The sequence below is a fragment of the Glycine max genome, chromosome 12 (assembly GCF_000004515.6).
Source record: "Glycine max cultivar Williams 82 chromosome 12, Glycine_max_v4.0, whole genome shotgun sequence".
Lineage (NCBI taxonomy): Eukaryota > Viridiplantae > Streptophyta > Magnoliopsida > Fabales > Fabaceae > Glycine > Glycine max.
The window spans coordinates 25,800,778-25,809,607 of NC_038248.2; the positions used below are offsets into that span (position 1 = coordinate 25,800,778).

Sequence of the window (8,830 nt, forward strand, 5' to 3'; positions counted from 1 at the left end):
TAACGGAAGACAAAATAATCATCATTACTGAATTGAAATGCATGGTAAAGTTGCCTACTATAGACACATAGTGGATCAACCATTCTATGATCTCTTACATTACACGGGCTTAATAACATATGCTATCTTTTTCTTTTTACAAATATTGTTTTTGATTTAGCAAAGAGAGAGAGAAAAAATTAACAAAACCTATCAAGAATCCAAGGTTCTATTTAAGACTGATATCTGACCTGAGTCCCCATTTAACAAGAAAACTTCGAGAGGGACATAAGGAGAGGACATTGATGCTCCAAACCTGTAGCTGGGTTGTAACATTTTACTACCTTTTGCACATGAAATCGTTCTAAGACGTGGTCCAGTTCTCATTTGCCAGATCTGCAGGATATTATCAATCAAGGAAATAAATCAAGAATCTACCAACAAAACCCCAAAAGCTAGCTCAAGGGGTGAGGGTTGTCCCTCAGTTATATACTCTTAAGTGACTTTATTTTAGCCCATGTGGGACTTGGGTTTTTCCCAATACACCCCCTCACGCCCAGCACTTCTTGGACTTGGTGCATGGATAACAATGGTGGGTGACCCTTTTGAATAACATTGGATATGCTCTGATATCATCTTAAATTCTTGGAATGTTAGCTTAGGCCTAACTTAACCCCTTGAGCTAGTTTTTGGGGTATATAAGTGAGGAATAACCCTCACCCCTTGAGCTAACTTTTGGATTGAATTAGGCCTAAACTCATATTCTAAGATTCTAAGATACACTCACAGTAAACATGAGAATATACTGTTTTTTTTATAGCAATTATAGATTTTTAATTGTACAATTGCAGCAAATGCTTTCCAATAGTTCTATAAAAGAGGTGAAAACATATAGTTCACTCATTAATGTAAGGTAAAAACTAACCTCAATAATGCCTTTTCTAGGTGCATGAATAGCCAAACACAAGCAGTAATCACTCTTCAATGGTTCAGAATAAGAAGAACTTGATGATGCAATATCTTTGTTCACCAACATCTCCATGAACAGACAGCTGGCATCCCTATATCCCTGCAAAAATACTAATTTTCATTTTGATATATCTTTTGGGAAGAGTGAGGTGGTTGGAGTCAAAAAGTTCAAAAGCAAACCTTCCATAAGCGCACCACCACAAGTGCTTGAGTATCAAGCAGCAATATGCGACCAAGTGAATCTGTTATAGCAGCCAACGTACCACTCGGTGATAAGGTAAGCTTCTCACCTTTCCTAGGGTGATCCTTTAAACATGTCAGAGGTGAAGCTGCATTGAACCATGAAGGCAAAAAGTCAGACAATAGGATTTTAACTTAGAAATGGTGCACCAATAATGAAGGACATTAGCTCTGCATTTTATCATTGATAGAGTCCAGTTGGTTCAGCTATATCTGTTCTAACAGAATGTGCAGTGGGATTTGGCTATGTATTCATTAATTTTTTAACACTTATAATGAGCTTCTCAGTATCACAGTACATCAATTCCACCAGTGATGATAACATACCAAAAAAGGAAAAGACAGGTGTGTTGTCAAATGATTATTCTGCAGAACTTTCCTTTAACAAGCTCCTAAATTTCTAAGTATTCATTATTTTTTTTCGGCTTTTATAACAAGCTTCTTAGTATCACAGTACATCAACTCCACTGAAATGGAGATAAGACGCTTATAAAGGAAAATAGAGGTGATGTAGAATGGTTATTCTGCAGAACTTTCCTTTAACATGCATTTAAGTTTCTATTTGTAGAAATTTGTAGTTTTTAGACCTTCAAATAAAAATTTTCATTTTTTAGTCCTTCAAATTAAAAAAAAAAATGTTCTTTTTAGTCCCTCCACCAGAATTTGAGATACTAAAAAATGCAAAGTTTTATTTGAGCTGAGGGACTTAAAATGAACAACTTTCGAATTTGAGGGACTAAAAACATAATTAAGCCCATACTTAAAATATCATAGCACCACTTTTCTATTGTTTAAAACAGTCCTATTTAGCAAGACAATATATAATTTTCTTTTCCTTTTACTAGGTTTGATCATCATCCCTATTATACACAAAAATATCTGCAGGAGCCTGTGTACTTATAATTACAAAAGGGAAGCACTATAATGGGCGTTAATACTTACCTCGAGCAAATGGCTGAGGCTTCTGATCTGATTTCTTTGGAGACGACTGTTCACTTCGCCATATCAACTTAGAAAAAGAACTTATTGTGGAAAACGTTGCAGGTACAACTTTAGACAAGATAGCTCCCACTAAAGACCTGCCTTTGTTCTCAGAAAGTCTTACAAAGGATCGACGAATAACTCAGTCAATATAATACTATATCACTACGACTACAAAAAATATTTCATAGAGCAAATCAGAGCACATATTGATAAAAGAAGTGGCATAAAATTATACCAAATAATCCACCAAGTACCTGTATGCCGAAATTACAGCATCCTCTCCAACAGCCACTGCACAATAATAACGTTGACTTGACTGCCCAACAATAAAAGCAGCTGAATTCAAATACCAGAAATAATTTCAGAAAGCTCCCATTATTTACAGTTCAAACAAAACCACAATCATTATCACAATAACTCATGGAAAGACAAAGTGAAACAGAGAAACACAAGCCACACAAGAATTCAAAGACATCATCAAACTTAGCATCACTTTTGAAAAGGTCATACTTTTAAAAAGTGATACTAATGAGCGAGTTTTTTCCAAAAGAAAAATAAATTTTTAAAAGCCTACTAACACCTGAGCTGAACAGGTATACAACTAGAAGAAAGAAACTCAAAAAAATGGCTTACAAATCTTATATGATATTAAGACTAAGAGATACTAAAAGATTTGATGATAATTTGCTCCAATCACTTTTCTGTATTTCTGTTGTTTGAATTTCATGAAAATAAATTCAAATGAATGTCAATACCATGCCAGACAATCATTTAAGAGAATAATTTACCTGTTGTTGTTCCATAAGTGGAGGTGGCATTATGCCAGTAATTGCTGCTTCAGCACAAGTACCATACTTGCCAATATTCCACAACTGGTAAGGTATTTTTACATCAGTATTTCCAAAATCCTCTGAATCGTGGCTCTTTGGGTTTTGATCCCAAAATCGAGAGTGTGATTCTTCAAACCATTTCTGCAGCATATTCTGCATTTCAACAACAAAGCTTACAATTAGATTCATAAGCAGCTACCACAATCCAAAATTCAGTCTGTAACAGTGACACCCTATTTCACTGTTAATAAAATAAAGTATTTGAAGACCCAAACAGAAAAACATAATAAAGTTTTACATTTCCACTGCTGGACTATATTTCAGTGAAGTTCTAATAGCCATGATACAGAAAGCATTGTTTACCTGAATATCAGAGCCATCAAAATGGGCAATTACACCTGACATAATGAGACAAAACTCTTCTGAGGAGGTATCTTGAATCAAATCTTTCTTTGTTCCACGAACTCTTAACTTTAAAACTCGACTTGGATAAATCATCTACAGAGAAGCAAATGATATAAAACATATAATTAACATAATGCAAAAAAAGGGCCAAATATGTATGTAGACTTTCAATTATCTGATTTTTACACCTTACGTCCTTACCTATTTTCCAATCTTAAACCTGCACCCAAAAATTTAATTATATTTTAAACTTCATTTTTTCTTTTGCCTGTAGAATGTGATCTGTGAAACCCTGATTTCGAGCAATAAATATTTTGGAAAATGCTAAAAGGTACAAAACAGATTTTTTGAAACACAAAAGTATCAAATCTTTCTATCTGGACAACATTTCTCTATCTTAAAACTTTCTCTCTTAATTCACTTACCTCTATTCCTATCCTAATTGGTCAACAAGTCATTCATAATATTTTTCACAATACAAAAAAAAAAAAAAAAAAACATTCATTTCAAACAAAATAGCACTATTAAAATATTTTTTACTTCTTAAAGGAGGGGAATGGGGTGAAGGAAGATTGATTCAATGTCCTTGTGATCATCTACAAAGGAGTTTACTAGCTGAATTAACTGGCATATTAAATTTTGGAAAATCAACCATTGAGATTGTAACTAACTTCAGAGTTTGTCATACATGTATTTCATTTCATCACACTTCTCAACTATTAATTTTCTAATCAATGATTATTATTATTACACATTATCTTCCAGATTTGTTACGTAACTGCTATAGCGCTATTGCGTTGCAGAATTCCTTGGATCTGCAATTGCAACTCTGTCTGCTATTGCAGTTGTTATGAGCGTTGTGGTTGCAGCATGTGTCATGCACCCTCTTGTCATATTTGGCCAATTGAACTTTTGAGTCAATATTATGCTAATTTTTATGTGTTTTACTTTTATTTGAATTAAGTTAATTTTTTATACATATATAATTTATATATATCATACATTTCAAAAATTGTTTTAAATCCCAGAGAGCAACACATAGCGGCTGGCTCCAAAAACACTATAGTGAGATAGCATATAGCAGGATAGCTTCTATTTTTAAATTTTTTATAGTCTATACAATGTATACTATATACATATAAATTCTAAAAAATGATAAAAATTGTTCAAAATTAATGGCATTCATAATTCATAATTAGCAATAAAAAGTCATAGATGTCTTAAAAAAACACATACCAGTAAATACCAACAAATGTCAGATACAAGCTTTCTAGATGGGAATTATCAATCATCAACCGTCATCTTCCTCCAAATCCAAGTGGTATTTATCATTTTCACTATTATTACATCTATATATTTCATTTTTGGAAATTAAAATCCTAAAAATAGCTGTTCAAGCTCTAATATCTCTGTTCAGATAAATTTTTCAGAATCAACACAGCACCCACTACACCCACTATTCAGCTCGCCATTTGGTCCACTATGGCCACGACACTAAACTGCTCTGCTACAGCAGCCCTAGTAGGGGGCAGGGGCCGCTCCGCACTGCTACAGCGCTCTATTTAAAACTCTGATTTCAACTGCTATACGACTTCTATTGTTTGCCTCTAACACTATCCGCTTATACGATACAGTGGATCATTAGTTTTCGCCATTATTCGCAATCTGCAACTGATATCCATTTAAGAGCATATCTTCACATCAGATGAGCCAAATCCATGATTTTATCCCTCTAAATCGAGGGGACACTTCGAAAGACAAAGAATAGTTATAACCATTGGTTAGAAATTCAATCAATCAGATTGTACAAATTACAAGTACACATATAACAAGCTACAAAATCTCAACCTTTAAACCTATAATCCATCACCCAAACAAACGCATCGATCCAACCGAACAATCTCAAATCGTAATTTTCCCAAAAAGTCTTAATCCAACAAGATGCCAGATCTAAAACGGGGTAAGGAAAGGCATAATTCTCCCTAAAAGTCTTAACCAACAAGAAAGGCATGAAGGCAGGGAGGGAGGGGCAGCGATAAGATTACCTGGCGGTGAATCAGTTCTCCGCGGAGGGAATAGAAGAGGACGTTGCCGGAGGAGGTGCCGGCGACGATGACGCGGTGATCACGGAAGGCGAGCCACTCGAGGGCGGAGATGGACTCGGCGTCGATGGGCGAGAGGTCGGGTCGAATCTTCAGGGGCGGCGGTGCGGCGGAGGAGTCGGAGGACCAGGAGAGGAGGAGGATGGTGGAGCGGTTGGCGAGGATGAGGGAGTGAGTGTCGATGGCGCAGAGGAGCTGAGGGGTCTCCACCAGCCAGTGGGGCTTCCCCGCTCCGAGCTCGCCCAGCTCCTCGCACGCTATGCACCCCAACTCCGTCTTGTAAGATCGCCGAGCCATCGCTTCTTCTTAGATTCCGCTCTCACACTCAACAAGGGAAACCAAATGCTAAAGTACCTGTCCTCGATGTGTAAAAGAATCGTTTCTGATGAGACAAAAGGGTTAACTACTTTTTAGTACCTCAACTTTTCATATTTTAACTTTTGACAAATGTTATCAGCGTTCGTAACGAAACTTAAATGTAAAAATATTTTTATTGATAAGTAAAAAAATTATGTTTTTTTCTTCTTATGTTGTCTTATGATATATATAATAAATATTTTATTTTAATTTTTTAATCAATGTGTTAAGGACACCACTGATAAGACCTTTTAACTTTTAGTCACCAAATATTTTTGACAACTTAACGGGCACCAATTGTCAAAATAAAATAAAAAATCATGACAAATCAATTATTACGTCATTATTGGACGGAAAAACTTGATGACATGAATAAAAAATCAAATGAAAAGTAGTTTAAAACTAAGACCAATCTAGAGACTAAAAATAAAAAAACTTAAATAGTTAAGTAACTAAAAACATATTTTATCCTACATTTTCATAATAATTATTTTTAAATTTATATTTAAAAAAACATGAACTTTTTTTAAAAAATAATTATTAAAAACTCACCATATAATTAAAAGGGTAAAAAAGTCACACTTCACTCCGTCCAACACATCCAAATATATGTGTGTGTGTGTGCGCGTGTGTGTATGTTAAAATTTGTCGGCTCATTTGTCATTGTGTCGGCTAATTAGTAATGAGTGATTCTTCTTTTAGGTTATTGACTTAAGGAAAATATTATATTTCTTAATTAATTTCCTATCTACTCTAAAGAGTTTTCTAGTAACTAAAATTTCTATGTTAGGACTTCAACGTGAAATGACAATAAAAGAAAGTTATAAACGACTGAAAGTTGTAAAGAAAAATTGTAAATGACTAAAAGAGATAAAGGGAAGTTGTAAATAAAGGGATAAATAAAAAATAAATAAAAGGTAAATGACTAGAAAAGATATATTTGATTGATTTAGTTGGGGACCTCGTTTACATTTGAGTTTCTCCTATTTACAATATTTTTTATACAGTTGCAAGTATCATATTCTAATGACATCGGCATTTTCTAATAACTGCCTATGTTTGGCAATTATGGGAATATGTTTCCAACTGTGGAATCATCCTAAAAACTGACCTAAAGATTTTCCCACATTTTGACCTTTGTTTGCTTCATTCTTCATGTAGAAAAATAGTTGTTAACTTCCCGCTACCCACATCTCCTATTTTTTTTTTTAGGAAATCATGGCTCCATGCATGCTAGGCCTTGGAAAAACTGCTTGCAACTACATTCCACGTTCAAATATTCCTTCCAACTTTGTCTTTCCTGAAATTGGTCTAATTCAACTTTGTTGCATTAGCCGTTAGCCGACAAAAATAATCATTAGGCACCTGAAATGTTTTAATTGTTAGCCATCATAAACAAATATTTTAGTGATCAAACCATCTTTAGCATTGGACCAAATTAGAATCCATTCATATTGATCCACATTAGTCATCAACCATCGACTATATTCGTTGGCTAAATTAGTCATTAGCCGATGATAAACAACTAGCCTCAGTAGCAAACATTTTGATCGTCAACATAATTGTCCCTCTTTTTTTGCCTCATTCAATTGCAACGACAATTGTTTCACTAATTACTTATCATGAATGATGGCAGAAAAAACCAACATTGTGCTAAAATTCTAACTTTGCATCTTCCTGAAATTTTTGCAACGACTACCAACAATAAGTATAAGTATTCAAAATCCTAAAATCGAGTTATCAATTGCACTTATCTTTGTTGCCATATTGTGTTAACTTTTGGCCTCCGCAAATCGACTTGTCAGTTTCCTTAATAATCCTAATCAAGTTATTAGCCTACAAATACTTCTTCTACAGCTAACAAACAAGTAGTTTTTACAATTTAATGTAGGTCAGCTGACAAATGACACGTCTGATGATTCTGTAGCTAACCTATCAAGGTCAAAAGTACAAAATGGCAAGCAACTTCAAGCAAGAAGCCTTTCATGTCCAAACCAATCAACTTCAACATATTGTTCTTTCTTTTCCAATTGTACCAATATATGTTTTTATTAGAACCACTAAAGTTAGTCCTTCTAGGTATAAATAGGTTGTTGTGATTGATGTGGATTCCCTAAGTTAGTCATCCTCCTCCTTCAGCTAGCACATTCCTTCTAAAAGTCATTAGTCGTTGACCACAAGAAGTGAATTATGTTGGTAACATGTTAACGACCTAATAGAGAAAGATGGCTAATTTGACAAGAAGTCATCCAATTCAAGGTCTTCCACTTCCACTACCAAGGAATCAACCTGCATTAATCGTTTCTACATCAACTGAGATGTGTCTCTTGCTTCTAGCACCGAATTTGCAGCAACTGTTAAAGATAATTTCGGCTCCAAAAACTTGACCTTAGCTATTTTCCTTAAGTCATTATTGTTCATTAAGGAAATCTACAATATGACTACTATATTGTACATGTTCACCTCAACCACACATTTGTTATTTTTATGCAACAACAATGACTGAATATGCACCAACAACTGTTTATGTCCTTCATCAATTGCTTTAAGGAGTAGCAGTCACTGGAAAACTAATTTTCTTTGTGACACTTCCACTCTTTCAGCAGATGGATTATTGTTTGTTATTGCCTCTTATTGACTCCCTTTGAGCTTCCACTAGTACTTTGATTATCCCCAAAGTTTGGGAGTTATTTTATGTATTTGCTTAGGCGTGGAAGTTGTCACCATATTCAAATCAAATGTAAGGAATGGATTAGTGTCAACATTCTTTTATGCTCCTTGTTAGCTAATCCGAGTTGTCCTTTCAAGAGTTTGGCTGTCATTTATTTAGTTGTCATCTCTTCATTTGATGAATCTCCTGACTCGCTATCTAGTGAGGACACAACCTGTATGTCTCCCACACCTGTTTGGATTTTTCTTTGATTTGATTCAAGGACACATTGTTCCACCCTTATAGCTTTGGTC

General features: G+C 34.6%; 1 protein-coding gene across 1 annotated transcript; it reads right to left on the reverse strand.

The window, feature by feature from the left end:
- LOC100796204 (rab3 GTPase-activating protein non-catalytic subunit) lies at positions 1-5,904 on the reverse strand. The gene is made up of 8 exons (XM_003540010.5): positions 5,453-5,904; positions 3,366-3,500; positions 2,961-3,155; positions 2,427-2,488; positions 2,131-2,288; positions 1,129-1,277; positions 905-1,048; positions 1-375 (listed from the first exon to the last, which is right to left on the reverse strand). Exons 1-8 carry the CDS (start codon positions 5,804-5,806, stop codon positions 193-195), a joined length of 1,380 nt encoding a protein of 459 aa, XP_003540058.1. The 5' UTR covers positions 5,807-5,904; the 3' UTR covers positions 1-192.
- Positions 5,905-8,830: the final 2,926 nt, after the last annotated feature.

Coding starts and splice junctions, on each gene's coding strand:
- LOC100796204 (XM_003540010.5), bottom strand. CDS start 5,806: ATGGCTCGGCGATCTTACAAGACGGAGTTGGGGTGCATAGCGTGCGAG. Junction 1,278..2,130: donor GCCTCAGCCATTTGCTCGAG/GTAAGTATTAAC, acceptor GGTTCAATGCAG/CTTCACCTCTGACATGTTTA. Junction 1,049..1,128: donor TGGTGGTGCGCTTATGGAAG/GTTTGCTTTTGA, acceptor GTATTTTTGCAG/GGATATAGGGATGCCAGCTG.